Consider the following 24,039-nt stretch of genomic DNA (forward strand, 5'->3'; position numbering starts at 1 on the left):
TTACCCAGGTTCGGGCCCTCTTAAAGGAGGTAAAACCCTACTCCTGCTTGATATATGTGAAGGGTATAGGGGTTACAAGAGTTGATCTACCACGAGATCATATTGGCTAACCCCTAGTTCAGCTAGCTTAATAATATTGTGTTCCTGCCTTCGATCTAACCCTCCGGTTTATATAGACACTAGAGGGGCTTAGGGTTGTACAAAGTTAGTTTAACAGGAAGGAAATAACATATCCGGATACCTAAACTTTCCATCCACGTATAGGGGAGTCCCTACCGGACACGAGAGGTGGTCTTGTGCCTTGTATCTTGATGGCCCATCAGTCTAGCCCAGATCCAGTAGACCGGACGCCCGAGGACCCCCTAGTCCAAGACTCCGACAATAGCCCCTGAACCAGTCTTCAATGATGACGTGTTCAGCGCACGGATTATCTTCAGCATTGTGAGGCGGGTTCCTTGGACAGTATATGTCAATCTTCCTCCATAAAAGAACTGTATTCAGCCTTGCATAATTAACACAACCCTTAGCCGCGAAGGCAGGATATATAAAAAATAAGAATTGTGTCTTTACTGACAACTTTTTTCGGCGAAGCATCAGACTTGACCCTTCGATGTTTTGAACCATTTCCTCATCCCGTGTTCTGTGTTTCAAGGCCAAGCCCCATTGGCCCGTCCTGACAAAACAGAGATCGTGCCCACTTAATACGGGATTGCTCATCAATAAAATTTGGGTAATCCAACCGTTTATGGCGCACGCTTTCATTGGGAATAGGCGAGCTTCAAGGCACAAGTGGGGGACGATTGGCATTTTTACCGCCTATAAGAGGGCAATGGATTTCCCTTTTCTTCCTCATGCCTTCCAGTCTCCTCCGCCTTCCAATTTCCCAAGCTCTCAGCGCCCGTAAAGCTTCTGTCTTTCTCACCACCACCACCACCACCTCCTCCGACCATGACCGGATCCGGTTCCAAAGGAAAGTGGGAGGCCTCCTCCGTCACAGAGAAGGAGATAAAGGATCTCCGGAGTGTGGGATACCTCACCGCCACCATCGTGCACAGGCTCCCCCCTAAGGGTCAGATCATTCCCACTCCGGAGCCCGGCGAACGGGTCGTCTTCCTTCCTCATTCCCTTAGAGGGTTAGTTTTTCCACTCCACCCATTCGTCTGTGGACTTATGTTCTACTACGGGCTAGATTTCCATGATCTAGCTCCGAACTCTTTCCTCCACATCTCGGCGTTTATCGTCGTGTGTGAGGCTCTTCTCCGCATCCACCCACACTTCGGCTTGTGGCTGAAGGTCTTCAATGTGAAGCCGAAGTTGGTCGACAGGCAGCGCGCGGACTACAGCGGAGCTATGATCAGCAAGCTGCCCAACGCCATGTGGCCCAAGGGGGCCTTCATGGAGACCGTCAAGATCTTGTAATAAGAGTGGTTTTATATCACTGAGTCGTGCCGCACTAAGTGGGCGGCGATCCCGAAATTTAGATCCGGACCCCCCATGAGGCTCGTCTCCTGGACCGCGAAGGGGCTTGACTGGGGGTCTCAGACGGAGGTGCAGATGCTGCAAATGCGTATCACCAACGTGCTAAGCAAAAACGTTGGTCTACCAACATAGTGCAAATTATGCTCTTCCGCCGCATCCTCCCCTGCCAGCACCGGACTTCCCCCATGTGGGAGTTCAATATGGAGGAGCTACAGACTCTGCGGCATTTCCTCGGCAGAACACACGAGGGAATGTGGAAGATGCTCTTCAAGGCGCAGGAGAGCTGGCCCATGGAAACCAAAGACGTCGGCCTCAACGCCAAGAATCCGGCCACTCTGATAAGTGTTGAACTTCCGAAGACATACCTAGTTAATGTATTCGATCAATACAAAACTCATCATCCCACCTTTTTGCAGGGCTGGACCAAGAAGTCGGAGCGGATTAAGAGTCCGGCTCCGTTTCCCGAAGACCCAGTCACTCTTCAGCTGGAGGAGATGCTGGTCCCGGCACCCTATCAGGCGTCAGAGACGAAAATCAAGAAGAAGGGCAAGGGGGCCATGGACGGGCCCTGCCGCAAAGGTCCTTTGGATGCAATGTCCGGAGAGCCGAGGTCGTTTCCTCTCACGAGGAAGACAAGGATGAAGAGGAGGAGGAGGAAGAGGAAGTGGAGAGCGACTCCCCACTCAAGCCAAGGAGGGGAAAGAGGACAGCCTTCGAGAACCTGGAGGGAGCAACGCCGAAGAACGGGAGGATAGTCCTCTTAGATAGTTCGGACTCAGAGTCCAAAGACATCCCAAAGAGGATCCAAATAGATAAGCCCCTGGTCGAAACGTAAGTATCGAAAACTTACTTGTTCAGTTATCGCTTAATCTGCCTTTGTTATATGAATCAAGTTTTTTCTTTGCCTTTCAGCCCTCCACGCAAGATCCCGATCCCCTCTTCTTCGGAGGGGAACTCTCTGGCACCTAAAGACGTGGAGAGTGATATACCATCGCATGCCTTCTCCCCCTGCCATGGAGGACACCAAGGTGTCATCCCAAAGGACATCTCCCGGCTGAGGAGGAGAGGACGAGGCCATCTAGAAGGCAACCGAGGGTAACACCTCAGACGCTGTAGAGCGGGCTCGGCGACCCCCATGACCACCAAGGGTAGGGGGCCTCAATAGTTTGGGCCCTCACCGAACACCGTCCCGGAGACCAATACGGCTCCGGGTTCGGACCATCCCCCCTTCGACAGAGGGGGGAGGAGCAGCAGCTCCATCGGCGGAATCTGTTAATCCGGAGGCCGCTGACACTCTGCAGGAAGCACTGTGACATGCGTCCATCATGGAGGAACACCGCACCCTGATGGGTGCGGTTATGGAAAAGGTTCAGTCCGCGAAGAGCGGACTGACCGAAGCCTTCAACAGCCTACTGATGGGCTTTGAGGTATGCGATGTAATTCTCTTTACAAGCTTTCTCTTTTGTTGGTATATATATAAGGCATGGATCTGTGTATAGACAGTAGCCCCTAAGACTCCATCTGGATTAGAACAATCCGGATAGAGGATCAAAAACAAATTGATAATGTATCGTACTATATTGTTGGACAGGCTTCTATGCTGGCGGCTATTACCCAGGCCGCAGAGGTTGCTGAGCTCAGTCGGTAGCTTCGGCTATCTGATGAGGAACTCAACCGCATCAACAAGCGGTTTAATGAAACCCAAGGTATGCGACACTACTACATACCCATCGTGATATGTGTGTTAATCTTTTAAACTAATCAAGAGTTATGACTATACTCACAGTTGGCGCAGCCAAGGTCGAGTCCCTCAAGAGCGCCCTCGCCCAAGCCAAGAAGGAGGTGGAGGTGAGCAAGGCGGCCGCTGACAAAGCAGACAAGGAGTTAGAGGTGGAGCAAACCACCCGCTGAAGACATGAGGCGCGGGTGGGGAGGTCGAACAGGAGCTCAAGGATGCCATTGCCAAGTGTGAGTCCTAGGAGCGGAAGAGTTCGGAACAAGCCTCCGAGCTCACCAAAGCGCTGGAAAGCGTGAAAGAAGCCCGGGTTGAAGCCCAGGGCGCTCACCAAGAGATCCAAGAGGCGAGGCAAATAGCGGCTGGTAAGGCCTTTCTTATGCAGAGTAAATTTACAAGGAAGAGATACATTTTGCTAACCCGGGTTTGGAGTTCTCCAGGCGCATTTGCGGATCTGCCGAGGAGTATTGCTAACGACGCCGAGTTCTTCCGCGCCAAAGAGGGGAGCTCAACGGAGAAGCTATTGTGGTTGCAATACCTTGCGCTAGAGTATCCGGCGCCCCACAGCGATCAGCTGAAGCAGCTGACGGAGCTGCACAGGGTGGCCAGACTAGCCATGAAGGACGTAATAGTCCGTCTTTGGCCAGCCGAGCCCATACCCAGCAGCTACTTTGGACTTGTTTTGAAGCGGCTGGTCAAGGTGTGTCCTCGGGTTAACGCCATCAAGCGGTTGGCCTGCATAGAAGGTGCCCGGATGGCCTTCGCCCGAGTCAAGGTACAATGGGAGAAGATGAAGGCCATCGAGATTGCCACCGCAGGGCCGCCTGAAGGCAAGGATCACCGGCAGCCGAAGAAGTACTTCGGTGAGGTCCTCGAGGGAGCCCGCATCATAGAGGGCCAGTGCTCAAAAGTTATCATATTTGATTAGCACAGTCCGGCTTGTAAGGACCGTGTAATGATATTATGGTGTAAAATATTTATGCTTGCGCTTTATGATTAGTTTATCCTCATGTTTGGCCGTTTTAATTTATAAGTCTGAAAGTTTACCAATCGTCGGCTTCTGCCCCCACGTAAATATTACAGGGGTGTTCGGGAACGCATGACCGCACTTTATCCAACGTGATGGAGGAGGCATCTTGCAAGGTGAACTAGGCAATCAGACTATGCGGCTTTAGTACTTTCACTTGGCCGTAAGAGTCCATTGGTGGGGCTAAGTACTAGCCTCTTCTTGCGTGAACGATAATCCGGAGAACGACACCTTTGCAACACGGCTGGTCGATGCCCAGCACCTCATATAACACGGCATAAATCGCGAATGATTTGTAGTTTAACACTAAGTCACCGGATCGCTGACCCGCTCTCGCATATCATGACAGTCGGTTTTCGGCTTTCTCTACTGAGGTACTTAACTGGACGAACTAGAAATACAATCACAGTAGTTCTCCCTTTACTACCTTAGCCGAACTTGCGGAACGTAAGGTGGCAAACACAGGAGCTGGGCAACCCAACTATAGACCCAAGACATGATTCGGAGCCGATGCATATAATGCAATATCCGGGACGCCGAAGAGTTCCCTAGAGGTGTTCGGACTTTAAAAGTTTGCGGGGCCGAATACAGCCCCTGGTATGATGGTCGTGCTGAAGCATGTATGTCAGTCGAACGCAAGGGGGAATACGGATGACAAGATAATACAAGAACCCAACAAAAAAGGTGATGATCATCTGCTTCCTTTATATGCTTATTAATGTGTTGAGGCATGTTCCGACAGACAATGCCATTAATGTTAAGGTCATGTTACATGCCTAAAAAGAAAGAAAAAATTTACATAAGGGAAAGTTTAACATGGGGCCTAAAAATAGTTCAAGAACTCCAGTGATGCCCTATCACACGTCTGCGACGTTTCTCCTTAGTAATAAGTCCTTTGATAGGCGTATTTGATGGTTGGGAAACGCTAGCTTTAAAAGGATCTCTTGAAGAAACCGTATAGCAAGTGGGGCTCTTGATGAACCTGTAATGAAAAAAGGTATATGCAGTCCAGAGGGTCAAGCCGTACTATGGACCTTTTCCGTAGTGTGCCTCTAGTGCTGCCCAAGGTATTTTTAGTGTGTACTTATGTACGCGTGGTACATAAGCCGCAACCTTATGGGGCAGTCGGTGGAGGCCGAACTGCTAATCAAGGTCCGATCCATTGATTTATCGCAATTATGGGCTGACCGGACTCATTTAGACACGTCATTGGCTTTATTGCCTGACGAACTGTTCGGCTTTATAAGGCCGTCGTACACCTTGGCTGCAAGGGCCGCGGTGTGCTCTTCAGTATGGAGGGAGTGCTCCATATTTCCATTGACTATAATAACACCACAAGGTCCAGGCATCTTAAGCTTCAAGTAAGCATAATGCGGGACTGCATTAAAGCGGGCGAAAGCAGTTCGTCCGAGCAGTGCATGATATCCACTGCGGAAAGGGACGATGTCGAAGATTAACTCTTCGCTGTGAAAGTTGTCTCGGGAGCCGAATACTACCTCCAGTATTAGTGAGCCCGTGCAATGGGCCTCCACGCCTGGTATTGCGCCTTTAAAGGTAGTATTACTAGGCTTGATTCTTGATGGGTCAATGCCCATCTTGCGGATAGTGTCTTGATAGATCAAGTTCAGACTGCTGCCCCCGTCCATAAGGACTCTAGTGAGATGGTATCCATCAATAATTGGATCAAGTACCAGGGCGGCCAAACCCCACGTGATGGATACCTGGTTGGGTGATCCCTGTGATCAAAGGTGATCGGACAGGCTAACCATGGGTTAAACTTTGCAGCGACAGGCTCTACAGCATAGACGTCCCTTAGTGCGCTCTTGCGCTCCCTTTTGGGGATGTGAGTGACATAGATCATGTTCACTGTTTTCACCTCAGGGGGAAACTGCTTCTGACCCCCGGTGTTCGGCTGACGGGGCTCATCATCGTCTTCACTTGGAGGTCCCTTCCCTTGTGTTTGGTATTTAGCTTACCGGCCTGTTTGAAAACCCAACAATTCCTGTTGGTGTGGTTGGAAGGCTTGTCGGGTGTGCCATGAATCTGGCAGGGCCTCTCAAGGATTTTATCCAAGCTGGATGGACCTTCCTTGTTGCCTTTAAAAGATTTCTTCTGCTGACCGGATTTAGAACCACTGAATCCGGCATTGACTGTCGTATCGCCTGCATCGTCATTGTTGTTCTGACATTTGTTTTTATTGCGGTGAGGTTTACCATTGCCATCCCTGGCCTCCAAAGTGCCAGGGTCGCCCGAGCTGTTGCTTCTACGAGCTAACCAGCTATCCTCACCCGCATAGAAGCGGGTCATAAGTGCAGTTAAGGCTGCCATGGTTTTCAGCTTTTCCTGCCCGAGATGTCGGGCGAGCCATTCGTCCCGGACGCTGTGTTTGAAGGCCGCTAAGGCTCCGGCGTTCGGACTGTCCATGGTCTGGTTCTTTTTAATTAGGAACCGATTCCAAAGCTTGCGAGCCGAGTCACCTGGTTGCTGGATTATGTGACTCAAGTCGTCAGCATCCGATGGCCGGACATAAGTGCCCTGGAAGTTGGCCCGAAAAGCATCTTCCAAATCTTCCCAGGTTCCAATGGAGTTTTCTGGGAGGCTGTTCAGCCAGTGTCGTGCTAGTCCTTTCAGCTTTAGAGGAAGATATTTGATGGAATGGAGGTCATCTCCACGAGCCATGTGGATGTGGAGAAGAAAATCTTCAATCCAGATGGCTGGATCCATCATTCCATTGTTCTGTTTGATGTTTACGGGTTTAAACCCTTCCAAAAATTGGTGTTGCATTACCTCATCGGTGAAGCATAAAGGGTGTGCAGCCCCTCCGTATCAATATCACGGCGGAGGTCGGCTGACATCTGAGTTCGGTTCTGATCCCGAGTATAGTAATGGTCGTCAAGTCGGGCTTCATAGCAGTTCTCTCGCGCCGGGGCACGGCCTCTTGATCCATAGATTGATCTAGTCTGGCCAGCTTTATTGGCTAGGTCACGTTGCAAGTCATATGTGTATCCAGCGGCTGCTGTTTCCCTACCTTTTCGGCGAGGGGGTGTGGGCTGGTGTTCAGCTTGATATGCCACTTTATCCCGTCCACATGGTGGTCGGTCTGGTTGATCTGCCTGACTGTATTTCGATGGTATTGTCTCAAGGGCTTCGTCGTTGAATTCTGGCAGCAGCTTGCGCTTGGGGTAATTTTTTATAGGTCGCTCATGGCCATACTCCTCGGCGGCCAGGACCTCGGTCCACCTTTCATTGAGCTTATCCTGTTCAGCTTTGAGCTGCTGCTTGTTTCTTTTTTAGGCTCCGCGCTGTGGCGATGAGCTGTCGCTTGAAGCGCTCTTGTTCAAGGGGTTCCTCTTGGACGATAAAGTCTTCGTCACCGAGGCTAACGTCGTCTTCGGATTCTGGCATATAGTTGCTGTCTTCTGAATCTTCGTGATTAGCATGTTCGGGGCTATACCGACCCTCTTCCCTTTCATCCTGTTCGGATGTGGGCTCGACGGGGTATTCGGGATCTTCGGCATCATCTGGAGTCTCATTGTCTCCGGTGCTGGTAATACTATCCGTCACCTGACGCGGTCGTGAGCGACGCCGCTGACGTCGGTGCTTTGGTGGTTTATCAACGGGTTTGTCCTCCTCAGGGTTCTGATTGTCCTCGTCGTCCTTTTTATCAGGAGTGTCCACCACGTATACATCATAAGTTGAAGTGGCCATCCAATGCCCAATAATGGGTGGGACTTGGCTTGGTTCGGCATCGGCATCGTTGTCCATACCGTCGATGTCTTTGGACGCGTAGTCCAGCATGTCGGTTAAATCCTCGACGGTGGCTATTAAGTGGGTGGTGGCTGTGGTATAGAATTCCCCTCTCTCAGCCCCCAGCCCGAGCTGGGTATAGTTTGGAGGCAAAGCCTCCGTGATGGCAAGAGACTACATTAATCCCAATGCTTCATCTAGGAGCGAAAGCTGGACCGGAAACTATGGATCTGCAGGGCTGAGTTCGGCGTGGGACACCTGATCGGACCCAATGAGCGCAGATCTCAACAGTTTGAAGTGATCATCCAGAGGAAAGTCCAAGATTGCATCCGGGTCATCGGTCGGGAGCTCCATGAGGGGAAGGAGTTCGCACGGCTAATGCTCCAGTCTTCGGACGATACGACCCGCCCCGAATCTAAGGCCGGGCAGGTATGAGTGTTGACCCCTGAATGGGATCTGACCGAGGATCCCAAAAGCCTTCTTGATGGGGGCACAGAGCGGTAGCCGAGGCCGTGAACCCCTCGAAGATTAGATCTCCTCGGATGTCAGTGACGTAGTTCAAGTTTCCAAACCTGATCTGGTGGCTGGAGGCGTAACTGTCGACCTGCTCGAGGCAGTCGGTTGATTTGGCACGAAGCACGAAGCCGCCAAACACAAAGACCTGTCCGGGGAGAAAGGTTTCCCTGGACATGGCATCGTTGTTAATGAAGAGGCGAGCCATCGATCCTTCTGTCGACGATACAACGGAGCTCTCAATGAAAGCACCAACGCCTGTGTCAAAACCGGCAGATCTCGTGTAGGGGGGCCCAAGCTATATGTGTGAGGATCGGTGGTAACTATTATGAAAAGGCCATAGTGTTTACCCAGGTTCAGCCCTCTTAAAGGAGGTAAAACCCTACTCCTGCTTGGTTATATTAGAAGGGTATAGGTGTTACAAGATTTGATCTACCACGAGATTATATTGGCTAACCCTAGTTCGGCTAGCTAAATAATGTTGTGTTCCTGCCTTCGATCTAACCCTCCAGTTTATATAGGCACCGGAGGGGCTTAGGGTTGTACAAAGTCAGTTTAACAGGAAGGAAATAACATATCCAGACACCTAAACTTGCCATCCACGTATACGGGAGTACCTACCAGACACGAGAGGTGGTCTTCTGCCTTGTATCTTGACGGCCCATCAGTCCGGCCCATATCCAGTAGAACGGACGCCGAGGACCCCCTAGTCCAGGACTCCCACAATGACGACGACCTTGGCTATAAGCTTGTGCTAGACAAAGATGAAGATGTGGTCGGCGAAACCAGAGGTAGCCTAGAGAGGCCACGTCGGTCGCCTATAGAAGCACGCCGGCAATGCTCGAAGTAGGCGAGGAAGTACCCAACGGGGTCATGAAGACCTCACACGGATGGTGGCGTTCCCGTGCCTAGGGAGGCGGCGCGGCTCGAAGTAGGCGAGGAAGTACCCAATTGGGTCATGAAGACCTCACAAGGATGGTGGCATTCCCGCGTCTAGGGAGGCGGCATGGAACATACCACAGTGGAAGTCAACATGATGGGGACGATGGAGTATACGGTGTGCCGCAGCACTACGACCTGAAGAGGCAATGTAGCGGTAGCTTGCATGTTGGCGCAACAGCGGGGAAGATCTCAGGGCAGCGGCATGGACCGCTGCTACGTCTTAAGCTTGCGTTGGTTTTCCTTGAAGAGGAAAGGGTGTTGCAGCAATAGTAGCATAAGTATTTCCCTCAGTTTTTCAGAACTAAGGTATCAATCCAGTAGGAGGCTCCTCAAAAGTCCCACACACCTACACAAACAAACAAAGAACTCGCAACCAACGCAATAAAGGGGTTGTCAATCCCTTCACGACCACTTGCGAAAGTGAGATCTGATAGAGATAGTATGATAAGATAAATATATTTTTGGTATTTTATGATATAGATTGGAAAAGTAAAGATGCAAATAAAAGTAGATTGAAAGCTTATATGATAAAAGATAGATCCGGGGGCCATAGATTTCACTAGTGGCTTCTCTCAAGATAGTAGAAAAGCGAATAATTATGAGATTATCCAGGAATGATCATGTATATAGGCATCACGTCCGTAACAAGTAGACCGACTCCTGCCTGCATCTACTACTATTACTCCATAGATCGACCGCTATCCAGCATGCATCTAGAGTATTAAGTTCATAAAGAACAGAGTAACACATTAAGAAAGATGACATGATGTAGAGGGATAAACTCATGCAATATGATATAAACCCCATCTTTTTATCCTCGATGGCAACAATACAATACGTGCCTTGCTGCCCCTGCTGTCACTGGGAAAGGCACCGCAAGATTGAACCCAAAGCTAAGCACTTCTCCCATTGCAAGAAAGATCAATCTAGTAGGCCAAACAAAACTGATGATTCAAAGAGACTTGAAAAGATAACTTAATCACACATAAAAGAATTTAGAGGAGATTCAAATATTTCTCATAGATAAACTTGATCATAAACCCACAATTCATCGGATCTCGACAAACACACCGCAAAAAGTGTTACATCGAATAGATCTCCAAGAAGATCGAGGAGAACATGGTATTGAGATCCAAAATGAGCGAAGAAGCCATCTAGCTAATAACTATGGACCCGAAGGTCTGTGGTAAACTACTCACAACTCATCGGAGGGGCTATGGTGTTCATGTAGAAGCCCTCCATGGTCGATTCCCCCTCCGGCGGAGCGCTGGCGATGGCTCCAAGTGGGATCTCGCGGATACAGAAGGTTACGGTGGTGGAAATAGTTTTTTGTGGTCGCCTTTGATGTTATCGGGGTACGTGGTTATATATAGGAGGAAGAAGTAGGTCGGTGGCCGCCCGGGGGGCACACGAGATAGGGGGGTGCGCTCTGTAGGGGAGGGTGCGCCCTCCACCCTTGTGGCCGCCTTGGCTGCTTCTTGACTTGCACTCCAAGTCCTCTGGATCACGTTCATTTCAAAAATCACGCTCCCAAAGGTTTCATTTTGTTTGGACTCCGTTTGATATTCCTTTTCTTCGAAACACTGAAATAGGCAAAAAAAACAGCAATACAGGCTAGGCCTCCGGTTAGTAGGTTAGTCCCAAAAATGATATAAATGTGTAAAGTAAAGCCCATAAACATCCAAAACGGGTAATATAATAGCATGGAATAATAAAAAATTATAGATACGTTGGAGACGTATCAAGCATCCCCAAGCTTAATTCCTGCTCATCCTCGAGTAGGTAAATTATAAAAACAGAATTTTTGATGTGGAATGCTACCTAGCATAATTCTCAATGTAATTTTCTTTATTGTGGCATGAATGTTCAGATCCAAATGATTCAAAATAAAAGTTCATATTGACATAAAAAAATAATACTTCAAGCATACTAATCAAAGCAATCATGTCTTCTCAAAATAACATGGCTAAAGAAAGTTATCCCTACAAAATCATATAGTCTGGCTGTTGCTCTATCTTCATCACACAAAGTATTTAATCATGCACAACCCCGATGACAAGCCAAGCAATTGTTTCATACTGTAGCAATCTCAAACTTTTTCAACTTTCATGCAATACATGAGCGTGAGCCATGGATATAGCACTATATGTGGAATAGAATGATGGTTGTGGAGAAGACAAAAAAAGGAGAAGATAGTCTCATATCAACTAGGCGTATCAACGGGCTATGGAGATGCCCATTAATAGATATCAATGTGAGTGAGTAGGGATTGCCATGCAACGAATGCACTAGAGCTATAAATGTATGAAAGCTCAACAAAGGAAACTAAGTGGGTGTGCATCCAACTTTCTTGCTCACGAAGACCTAGGGCATTTTGAGGAAGCCCATCATTGGAATATACAAGCCAAGTTCTATAATGAAAAATTCCCACTAGTATATGAAAGTGACAACATAGGAGACTCTATATTATGAAGATCATGGTGCTACTTTGAAGCACAAGTGTCGTAAAAGGATAGTAGCATTGTCCCTTCTCTCTTTTTCTCTCATTTTATTTTATTTTTCTTTCTTTTCTTCTTTTTTCTTTCTTTTTGGGCCTTTTTTGCCTTTCCTTTTTTTCTTTTTTTTTATATAAAGTCCAAAGTCTCATCCTGACTTTTAGGGGAATCATAGTCTCCATCATCCTTTCCTCACTAGGACAATGCTCTAATAATGAAGATCATCACAATTTTATTTACTTACAACTCAAGATTACAACTCAATACTTAGAACAAGACATGACTCTATATGAATGCCTCCGGCGGTGTACCGGGATATGCAATGAATCAAGAGTGACATGTATGAAAATTATGAAGGTGTCCATGCCACAAATACGATGTCAACTACATGATCATGCAAAGAGCAATATGACAATGATGATGCGTGCCATATAAATGGAACGGTGGAAAGTTCCATGGCAATATATCTCGGAATGGCTATGGAAATGCCCTAATGGGTAGGTATGGTGGCTGTTTTGAGGAAGGTATATGGTGGGTGTATGGTACTGGCGAAAGTTGCGCGGCACAAGAGAGGCTAGCAATGGTGGAAGGGTGAGAGTGCGCATAATCCATGGACTCAACCTTAGTCATAAAGAACTCATGTACTTATTGAAAAATCTACAAGTCATCAAAATCAAAGTACTACGCGCATGCTCCTAGGGGGATAGATTGGTAGGAAAAGACCATCGCTCGTCCCCGACCGCCAATCATAAGGAAGACAATCAATAAATGAAATTGTGCTCCAACTTCATCACAAAGCGGTTCACCATACGTGCATGCTACGGGAATCACAAGCTTCAACACAAGTATTCTTTAAATTCATAATCACCCAACTAGCATGACTCTAATATTACCACCCCTAATATTTCAAAACAATTATCAAGTATCAAATTGATCATAGCATCCAATTCACTTTCTATGATAGTTTTTATTATACCCAACTTGGATGCCTACCATTCTAGGACCAATTTTATAACCATAGAAAATACCATGCTGTTCTAAGAGACTCTCAAAATAATATAAGTGAAGCATGAGAGACTAGCCATTTCTACAAAATTAAGCCACCGCCGTGCTCTAAAAGATATAAGTGAAGCACTAGAGCAAAAACTATCAAGCTCAAAAGATATAAGTGAAGCACATAGTGTATTCTAATAAATTCTAATCAAGTGGGCTTATCCCAAAAGGTGTGTACATCAAGGATGATTGTGGTAAACTAAAAAGCATAAACTAATATCATACAAGATGCTCCAAGCAAAACACATATCATGTGGCGAATAAAAATATAGCTCCAAGTAAAGTTACCAATGAACGAAGATGAAAGAGGGGATGCCTTCCGGGGGCATCCCCAAGCTTAGGCTTTTGGATATTCTTGATTATCTTGGGGTTCCATGGGCATCCCCAAGCTTAGGCTCTTGCCACTCCTTATTCCATAGTCCATCAAATCTTTACCCAAAACTTGAAAACTTCACAACACAAAACTCAACAGGAAATCTCATAAGCTCCGTTAGTGAAAGAAAGCAAAACCACCACATAAGGTACTGTAATGAACTCATTCTTTATTTATATTGGTGTTAAACCTACTGTATTTCAAGTTCTCTATTGTTCATACCACTTAATACTAGCCATAGATGCATCAAAATAAGCAAACAACACACGAAAAACAGAAACTGTCAAAAACATAATAGTCTGTAGAAATATGTAACCCTTCAATACTTCTGGAACTCTAAACATCCTACAAAAATAGGAAGTCCTGGGAAATTTGTCTATTGATCAACAGCAAAAAGAATCAACGCAAAAGCACGTTTCTGTGAATTAATAAAACTAATTTCGTGCATGCAAAGTTTCTGTTTTTCAGCAGAATGAAATTAACTATCACCATAGGTTATCCTATAGGTTCTACTTGGCACAAACACTAATTAAAACATAAAAGTACATCTAAACAGAAGGTATATGCAAAATTATCCAAACGATTGGTGCAACGCAATACACCTTATATTTTGGATTTTTTCTCAAAAATCTATACACCTTATATCAAGGAATGGAGGGAGTACTAAACAGAAATAAAAACAGAAAACACAAATAAAATTGGGTTGCCTCCCAACTAGCGCTATTGTTTAATGCCCCTAGCTAGGCATAAAAGCGAAGATAGATCTAAGTAGTGCCATAATAATAAGATAGATCTTGAAAACTCATCTCATATTCTCTACGTTTAGCAGCAAGTTTTCTTTGAGGCAAGCAAAAGTAATCAAAAGGGCTAAATTTAATGGGACAAAAGTCCCCAAGATCAATCACGGGAGGAATGGGTTCCTCCTTTGGCCCTTCATATTGCACAACTAATTCATCATTATAAGCATTCTTTTGGCAGAATTTCGTGAGCCTATACTCAAGAGAGTATCCTAGCTCATTATTTTGAAGAGCAAAATCATTATTAGTTCAGAAATTCTATCAACTAGGAAATTGGTAGGAACCTTTTTTCTAAGGTTTTCATTGAAAGCAACATAGTCCAAAGATTCAAAATGCCTAATTTCCTCTTGATCGAAGAGGATCGCCTCTATGGGAGGACGACCGGCGTCCACCCTATAGTGCGCAAAGATTTCTTTGGCCTCTCTTATTATAAATCTAAACTCATGAGCCAAAAAGATAGTGATAGCGCGCTTAACAGAAGAATGCTCAATATTAGAAAATTCCAGGAAAATTCTTTGTATGCAAGGATGCATATCCATAAATTGTCTTTCAAGCTCAACTACAAGCATAGCGATAGCATCCGCAAGACTACTAGTTCTATGAAGAATAGAACCACCCATGGAAGGTAAAGCACCGGCCCAACTAAATAAATCTTGAATAACACCTTTTTCAATAATGTTACTACTACCGATTCGAAACTTTTTAGTATGCAAGATAGGGGGTTCTTCAGCAGGAACATCAGAATTTTTCATGTTATCATTATTGTCAATATCGACAATAATCTCCCCAATTTCAGACATAACGGCAAACAAAACCGAGGAAAAAGAAGAGAGCAAGCGAAAGAGAGAGGAGATTGGGAAAGAAAGGGCGAATAAAATGGCAAGGGTGAAGTGGGGGAGAGGAAAACGAGAGGCAAATGGCAAATAATATAAGTGCGAGGGAGATGAGTTTGTGATGGGTACTTGGTATGTCTTGACTTGAGTGGAGACCTCCCTGGCAACGGCGCAAGAAATCCTTCTTGCTACGTCTTGAGCTTACGTTGGTTTTTCTTGAAGAGGAAAGGGTGATGCAGCAATAGTAGCGTAAGTATTTCCCTCAGCTTTTAAGAACCAAGGTATCAATCCAGTAGGAGGCTCCTCAAAAGTCCCACGCACCTACACAAACAAACAAAGAACTCGCAACCAATGCAATAAAGGGGTTGTCAATCCCTTCACGGCCACTTGCGAAAGTGATATCTGATAGAGATAGTATGATAAGAGAAATATATTTTTGGTATTTTATGATATAGATTGGAAAAGTAAAGATGCAAATAAAAGTAGATTGAAAGCTTATATGATTAAAGATAGACCCGGGAGCCATAGATTTCACTAGTGGCTTCTCTCAAGATAGCATAAGTATTACGGTGGGTGAACAAATTACTGTCGAGAAATTGATAGAAAAGCGAATAATTATGAGATTATCTAGGCATGATCATGTATATAGGCATCATGTCCGTGACAAGTAGACCGACTCCTGCATGCATCTACTACTATTATTCCACACATCGATCACTATCCAGCATGCATCTAGAGTATTAAGTTCATAAAGAACAGAGTAACGCATTAAGAAAGATGACATGATATAGAGGGATAAACTAATGCAATATGATATAAACCCCATCTTTTTATCCTTGATGGCAACAATACAATACATGCCTTGCTGCCCCTGCTGTCACTGGGAAAGGACACCGCAAGATTGAACCCAAAGCTAAGCACTTCTCCCATTGCAAGAAAGATCAATCGAGTAGGCCAAACCAAACTGATAATTCGAAAAGACTTGCAAAGATAACTTAATCACACATAAAATAATTCAGAGGAGATTCAAATATTTCTCATAGATAAACTTGATCATAAACCCACAATTCATCGGATCTCGACAAACACACCGCAAAAAGAGTTACGTCGAATAGATCTCCAAGAAGATCGAGGAGAACATGGTATTGAGATCCGAAAAGAGAGAAGAAGTCATCTAGCTAATAACTATGGACCCGAAGGTGTGTGGTAAACTACTCACAACTCATCAGAGGGGCTATGGTGTTGATGTAGATGCCCTCCATGGTCGATTCCCCCTCCGCGGAGCGCCGACGAAGGCTCCAAGATGGGATCTCGCGGATACAGAAGGTTACAGTGGTGGAAATAGTTTTTCGTGGTCGCCTTTGATGTTCTCGGGGTACGTGGGTATATATAGGAGGAAGAAGTAGGTCGGTGGCCGTCCGAGGGGCCCACGAGATAGGGGGCGCGCCCTGTAGGGGTGGGCGCGCCCTCCACCCTCGTGGCCGCCTCGGCTGCTTCTTGACTTACACTCCAAGTCCTCTGGATCACGTTCGTTCCAAAAATCACGCTCCCGAAGGTTTCATTCCGTTTGGACTCCGTTTGATATTCCTTTTCTTCGGAACACTGAAATAGGAAAAAAAACAGCAATACGGGCTGGGCCTTCGGTTAGTAGGTTAGTCTCAAAAATGATATGAATGTGTAAAGTAAAGCCCATAAACATCCAAAACGGGTAATATAATAGCATGGAATAATCAAAAATTATAGATACGTTGGAGACGTATCAACCGCGTTCTGCGGCGCTACAAACCGAATGGACGACTCAACGGCGACAAGTAGGTCAGTGCAACCGCGGGAAAGACTTCATGTGGCAGCGTGTACCGCGTGCCATGACCCTACAATCTGAAGGGTGACACAGCAGTAGCGCGTGGGTCGATGTAGGCACGGGGAGGACCTCGGGAGGGCGACACTGCGGTCCGAAGGGACGACGCAACAACAACCCGTGGCTCAATAAGTGGAATGCACGCGTACTCAGGGACGATCTTCACGGTATCCTGTGAAGATGCATGCAACCGGCTGATTAGACCGGTTGCGCGGCGAGGGTGGCGGCGCCCCGATCGGAGAAGGCGAAGACGATGGCCGACATAGATCGACGTGTAGACGATGGCGCGGACGACGCCCGTCAGGCTGCCGCGTCGCGCGAGGTTGCTGAGTCGGAGAAGAGGCCGGTGTAGTTGACGTCCAAGTCGGAGTAGAGGCGTGCAGGGTCGACGGGCGGCTGGCGATGCAAACCAATCTTAGATCAGAAAACAAATGAATGATAATCACACGACCGATGAGACAGAGAAATCCGGATCAATCGATCAGGAAAAAAGACTCTAGGGCAGCCGATCAACACGACCGGCGGACGAACCCTAAATACGGGTTGTTGCGCCCTCGGTGGCGATCATGTAGATCAACCGCCCCAGGGGCGGGGTTGGTGTGGAAGCTGTGACGACACCTAGAGTTTTGGAGCGGGGTTAGGCTGATACCATGTAAGAGGAATAGAGGGGAGATAATTGACGTAATGCGGTGCGTGTTGTATTGAGCCTCTCTAACTATTTTTATAGAATACATGACTTGGAGGACAAGAACCTCCTTCTAAAGATAAGGTAGGAGATGATTAAAAATTAGTCTACCAAATACAAAAGATATGCCTATATACTCTAACAGGCAGCATGTCTTGTAGTCGTCACTAGATAATCCATTAATAATCGTTGTTCAAGGCGGTGTGTATGCGTTTGGAGTAGGTGGCAAGAGAGGTTTTTACCCAACATGTGTGGCAACATAATCTCCGGATCTGAATTTCGGAGGGTGGAGCACATCACATGCACCAACTCGGTAATCCACTAGATAAGAGGACACATTCGGTATGAGAATATTGACCTTGGCACCTTTCAAATAACACCAACTGAGTTTAGGTCACTGTTGCTGCAAACCCTAGGAGAGACGGCAACAGTTTCTTTGATTTGAAGCCTGCTTTGTTTCTCTTTGCTTTGTCCCATACACTAAATCTGTATTGGCCTCACGAAAGGGGCACACATAATCAGCGGCATGCATGTGTGACTGGAACCCCCAGCTGTATGGCCTCCTTTGCTGGAGATTTTGTGTCGGGCACAGTTGTGGTCATTTCGTCGAAGGCTTCCTTTTATGTATACATGAATGTTTACTGTTAGATTTCATGGATTTTGACACCCTTGTATCTCCATCCAGTTAAAATTCTAAAATCTCAACAGTTGAGTTGCCTGACAAATGTGTATGTTGAGGGTCTGCTTGTTAGCTTTACAGGCTTCTCCACAAACCCCGCCCTCCTGCATCCCGGGCTCGCCCCCATTTACTTTTCCTTAACCTACAAAAATTCCAGTTGGGACAGCCCGCCTGCTGTGGGTACTACTACTTCTTACTCCTCTTCTTGTGCGTCAAGTGTGACGTTAAAAAAAAGACAGCGCCTTTTTTTAGTTTTGGTTGGCTGTTTTTGTTTTCTTATATTTTTTTCTTTCAATTTCTTTTTCCATTTTTTCCCGTTTTCCTTGTTTTAGATCCGTGAACTTTCTTTAAAAATTATGAACTTTTCTTAAATTTTTGAACATTTTCTAAAATCAGTGAAGTTTTTTTCAAATCGATGAACATTTTACAAAATTCATGAACTTTTTTATCAAAATCATGAACTTTTTTCAAATGCATGAATGTTTTTTCTGAATCCATGAACTTGTTTCAAATTCATGAACTTTTTTTTCAAAAGCTATGAACTGTTTTCACCTTTCAAGAAAAAATTTAAATGTCATGTTCTTTTTAAATTTTTTGAACTTTTGTGAAATTCGTGAACTTATTTTAAAATCTCATGAACTTTTTAAAATTCATGCACTTTTTAAAATTGGTGAGATTTTTCAGATTCACGGTCTTTTTTTAAGTCCGTGAAATTTTTTCAAACCCATGACTTTCTTCAAATTAGGCATTTTATAGATCTGTGAACTTTTTTCAGATCCATGAATTTCTTTCAAATCCATGAAATTTTCAAATTCACGACCCATTTTAATATCCGTGAAACTATTTTGATTCTCAGTTTTATGTCCTAAAACTCTAAGCCGAAGGGAGCAAAAAGGGAATATCCTATTTGACGCATTCTGCGTCAAAGTGTCGAGGCGCCGCACACCCTTCGACCCGATTTGGGCCGGCCTTTTTATCTCTTCGTTGTTTCTCTCCTTCCTCGCGTTTTCCTCAGACTCCACAGGGGAAGAGAACCCAGCGACTGTTTCTACTCCCCTTCCTCGTTCGTGTGGCAGATCTCGCGTTCATCTGCTTCTTCCTACCGGGATCCTACTCCGGCAAGAGCACCATCGCCCTCGTAAGCAGGTGACGCGCCCATCTCTGCCGATTCGTCCGCGGCAGCGGATTCCTTCTCTTCCTCTTGATTCTTCACTGTCGTTCGCTTCTCATCCGCTTTGCGTCTTTGGAGGCAGGTGGATGGTTCATCTTCATCTGTCTCACCTCATTTTCTCACGCTGATTTTGTGGGTTTCTCATCTGACGTATCTCTTTGATAGAAGCTAGGTTTCCTGATTTCTTCTTTTTTTGCTGTTGGCAGATGGTGTGGCGTGTTTTTCCCCAGGATAGCACTTCAATTTTGGTCCAGGTTTGTCAGATCTTCGCTCCCCTTTTGGTCAGATTTGTGGTTTTCCCCCTTTTTTGTTAGTTTCTTAGCTAACTGTATTTGCCACGTGTTTCTATTTTTGTTGGCAGATTCGGCTCAGATCCAGTAGACCGTTGTTGTTCTACAGGAAAAAGGTAAACCGTTTCATCAAGTACAAGTAGTAGTTCTACTATTTTAGTTCTGGTACTTGGCTTGTTATTCATAAGCTAGGGTGGAGTTTTGGTTTAGGTCTGGTACTTATAGATATAGTGGAATTGTGGTGCCAAGCATATAGTTCTTATTTTCGTACATATGCTGCTTCTACATATAGTGGTATTGATTTTCCACTTTTTTAAACAGCTTTACTTCCCTAGAGTCGATTCATTCCACTAGACCTTCTTTTTGTGTGAACAATCTGTTTGAAACAATCAATCTTCTTTTTTGCTGTTGGCAGATGGTGTGGCGTGTTATTCCACAAACAATCAAATTGTATCACTCAACAGCAAATCAACAAGATAACATCAAACCTGGTTTATTTCCTTTTTCCTATTTTCCATTGTTCGTGTTTTTCTTCTATGGATTTTGTGTCGTAGGAGGCTATCACCTATTAAAAGATTGTCCAGGTAATGAACTGTCTAGTTAGTCTGTACTTCCCTTGAGAACTACCCATTGCAGGGAAGCACCTGAGTTAACCAATCATGCATATTCTTCTTGAAAATGTTTTTCTAATATCTTTAGTTGGCATTTTCAAATGACCTATCTTACTTTTTTATTTGACATGTACAACCATAGGTCTGCTCTGTATTGATTCCTTTACATGGATTTATGGGATGGAAAAATCATGAAGGACTATGATGCTGTGAATTTTCCTGATTTACTGTAAAAAATGATATTTCTTTTCAAGTTTTTCTTTTTATATTGTACTATTGTTAGTAATGCTCTTGACCCCCACACATTCTCTTTCCCGGAGACAACCACTCTATATATCGCTCTTGAGAGCTCTGTTTCTCTGCTATGGATGTACTAGCCGCTACTATAACCTGTTTGTTCAGTTAATTTAACTTGAAGCACCTCATGTATGTTTGGCAGCTTAACATCCACTTCTCTAGTCTGCAAGTTTTGCGAGGTTAATTAAATAATATCCAGTTGCTTCCCTGAAAAAAAATACTAGCTTGTTGTTTGTTGATCTTCAGTAACTAGTTTGTGTATTTTTTTCTTTTCTACTATTTTAGGGAATCATTCCTCAAATTTGGCAGATTGGTGCTGACAAAATGGCAAAATTCGACCTGAACAACATGGACTTTGTGGCACTGGATGATGCTTCAACCAGGAAGAGAAAGAGCGCCTTTAGATGTTTCTAGAAAGGAAAGGAGTAGTCACAAATATTTGCTACATTGATGTGTATATCCATTTTAGCTGATCAACATATACCTCAGAAAGCATGTTGTTGTTGACTTCCTATGACAAACAAAAGTGTTCCCAGTGTGCAAGTGTTCTAAACGAATGTGTTTTTGTTTTTCTTGCTATTTTCCTATGTACCTCACACAACAATATCGCGCCAGAAATAGGGATTCTGTTCTAGACTTTCTTTTTTTCGCTCTATTTGGGTACAATGTTTGATAACTATCTATCTGAACATGAATTGACAGTTTATATAGCACCTAATAATAATTTTGTTCGAAATGAATTAAGCATGAATAGAGTTTAAATTAACTAATGTAATTTTATTTAGATTATTTTCCCCAAATGAATTTATACATGCATAGCAATATGTATCATGCCTTGCCATCTATGTTGGGACCTTGTACATCCACCTTGAATTCTGAGAACATTTTATGGACCTTAGCACACAATTTAAATTCCAAGAACAACTTTTCAGTCTGAGAACATTTTTAGAATACAATAGTATTCTTTTAGAATCTATGAACAGAACTTGAATTCCAAGAACAAAATTTTAATGTGAAGAACATTTTTGAATCCTAGAACAACTTAATTTCAGATAATAATTTTTGAATGTCCTAGAACATTTTTGATCCAAGAACTTCTTGAATGCATCGAACATTTTTGAATCCATGAACAATTTTGACTGCAAGAACATTGAATGCCTTGAACATTTTTTTTGAATCGTATAATAATTTTGAATGTCATGAACTTCTTTGAATCCAAGAACATTTTTAGATGCTTTGAATTTTTTTTTGAATCCAAGAAGAATTTTGAAATTCCAGGAACAATTTTTGAATGCCTTAAACATTTTTTGATCCAGGAACAAATTTTGAATTTCTTGAACATTTTTTGAATTCAAGAACATTTTTCAATTTCATAGAGCAATTTTTAGATGCTTTAAACAATCTTTTGAAACCAAGAATATTTTTGAATTTTCGGGAAGAATTTTTGAATGCCTTGAACATTTTTTTATCCGGAACAAAATTTTAATTACTTGAACATTTTTTTTGAATCCAAGAACAATTTTTTGACTCAGTTCAACAATTTTCTTGCGAAGAACACTTTTTTGAATGTACAGAACATTTTTTGCCATGAACAATTTTTTAATTCAGAGAACATTTTTAATGCTTTGAACATTTAGTGAATCCAAGAATGATTTTTTAATGTCTTGAAAAAAAATTGAATCCAAGAGGATTTTCCATTTTCAAAGAACAATTATTGATTGCCTTGCACATTTTTTTCATCCCAAGAAAAATTTCTTCAATGGCTCAAATATTTTTAAATCTGTAAAAATAAATAAATTCCGAGAAGATTTTTTGAATTCAAGGACATTCTTTGTTTGTTATGAAATTTTTGGAATCCAAGAATAATTTGTCAATTTGAATAACAAGTTTTGAATTGAAGAACAATTTTGAGTGCCTTGACATTTTTTTAATGAAGAACCAGCTTTGTGTTTCTTGTGTAGCAATGAAACAGCGGCAAGAACCAGCTTTATGTCCCTATTCCTACTTTCTGTGTCGGTTCCTGTCATGTAGATGTTTTGTTTACAAGAACAAAAATCACTAGGGAGCAGCAAAGCAGTGAAAGAAATAGGATACTAGGTGTGTGTCGAGCCAGAAACGCAAGCAGCTGCAAGTCCAACCAGGAAAAAACAGAAGCAGCTACTAGTCTAGAAAGAAAAAAGAACGAAGAACCGAAAATAGAAACAGGAGCGAAGAAAACCAGCCATCGAGCCCGCCAGTGGGACCCTCTGTGCGAAGCAACGCCTGTTTGACGCAAAGAGCGTCGTATAGGCGCTCCCAGCAAAAAGATCGATATTCTATATGACGCACAATGCCACCAACTGTCGACGCTTAGCCCAGTATGCGTGGGCGTGCGACCTAGTAGGCTGGCCCATTTCTGCGTTAAGCAGAGGACGTTTTGATTCTGGTTTTGGGAGTTTCTAAGCCAGTTTTTACCGGTTTTGAGAGCCTCCTAGTAGGTTCCAAGCCAGTCCTCGTTGGTTTTGAGGAAGCTTCCTAAAATGGTTTTCTATTCTTTGATACTTTCTGTTTATTTTTTTAAAAAGTGTTCAGAATATTCAAAAGTTGTTTGCATCTTAAAAATGATTGGAATTTCTAAAAATGTTACTGTTATAAAAAATTGTTCACAAATTCAAAAAAAATTCGGTGAATTTAAAATAATAACTTGTAATTTCAAAATATGGTAATGTTTAAAATATTATTCTCAGATTCAAAAAAAATGTTCACTTTTTCAGTAAACACTAATTTTTTTCAACAGAAGTTAAAAAATCCTATATTGTCAAAATTACTCAAAATTTGTTGGAATTTCCATAAAAAATCAATTTGTTGTTGTTTTTTCAATAAATAATTAAAATAGCTGCATACCTGATAAAAGCTGTTCAGAAATTTTAAAATATTGTTCATTTTTAAAAAATGTTCAGAATTTCCATTTTTTTCATAAATTCTAAAAATTGTTATTGATATTTAAAAGTTGTACAGATTCCCAAATGTTTGTTCAGTTTTGAAAATTTGTTTGCTTTTTCCCAAAAAAAGTTCAATAATTCAAAAATTGCTCGCGTTTAAAAAAAAGGTTCGTTTTCCATAAAAATGTTCACAGCTTTATTAAATATGTACACTTTTACGAGAAATGTTCACGTTCATTTTTTTGCTTCGCAATTTAACAAATTCGAATTTAAGAGAAAATGATCGCTCCTCCCCCCCCCCCCCCCCCCCCCCCCCAAAAAAAACGATCTAGTAGCTTAGCCGCTTCTGCACTAATGGTCCGGCCCAGTCGATGCGCACCATGTGCGTCGGGTGCCTATTGAACGCAATTCACGTCTTATAGGAGGTCCCCGAACTATTTGGTTTGTTGGCTTCTCCTCCCGATCGACCAATTTCAGATATGGCATGAAAGAGGGAAAGAGCTAGGCTCGATCGAGGTGGTGAGTGCAATGGC

General features: G+C 43.8%; 1 protein-coding gene across 1 annotated transcript; it reads left to right on the forward strand.

Annotated features, from left to right (window-relative positions):
* The first annotated feature begins 1,664 nt into the window (after positions 1-1,664).
* Positions 1,665-21,221, forward strand: LOC123114726 (uncharacterized). Its single transcript, XM_044536154.1, has 7 exons — positions 1,665-2,058; positions 3,266-3,327; positions 19,145-19,362; positions 19,594-19,641; positions 19,749-19,793; positions 20,093-20,168; positions 20,871-21,221. The coding sequence occupies exons 1-7, from the start codon at positions 1,665-1,667 to the stop codon at positions 20,997-20,999; spliced, it is 972 nt and encodes a 323-aa protein (XP_044392089.1). The 3' UTR covers positions 21,000-21,221.
* The last annotated feature ends 2,818 nt before the right edge of the window (positions 21,222-24,039 follow it).

This window comes from Triticum aestivum, chromosome 5B, assembly GCF_018294505.1.
Source record: "Triticum aestivum cultivar Chinese Spring chromosome 5B, IWGSC CS RefSeq v2.1, whole genome shotgun sequence".
Taxonomy (NCBI): domain Eukaryota; kingdom Viridiplantae; phylum Streptophyta; class Magnoliopsida; order Poales; family Poaceae; genus Triticum; species Triticum aestivum.

Excerpts from the sequence above, each read along its gene's own strand:
- LOC123114726 (XM_044536154.1), top strand. The coding sequence starts at position 1,665 with ATGTGGGAGTTCAATATGGAGGAGCTACAGACTCTGCGGCATTTCCTC. Across the intron at positions 19,363-19,593 it reads ACCATCGCCCTCGTAAGCAG|ATGGTGTGGCGTGTTTTTCC; the intron begins GTGACGCGCCCA and ends TGCTGTTGGCAG. Across the intron at positions 19,642-19,748 it reads GCACTTCAATTTTGGTCCAG|ATTCGGCTCAGATCCAGTAG; the intron begins GTTTGTCAGATC and ends TTTTGTTGGCAG.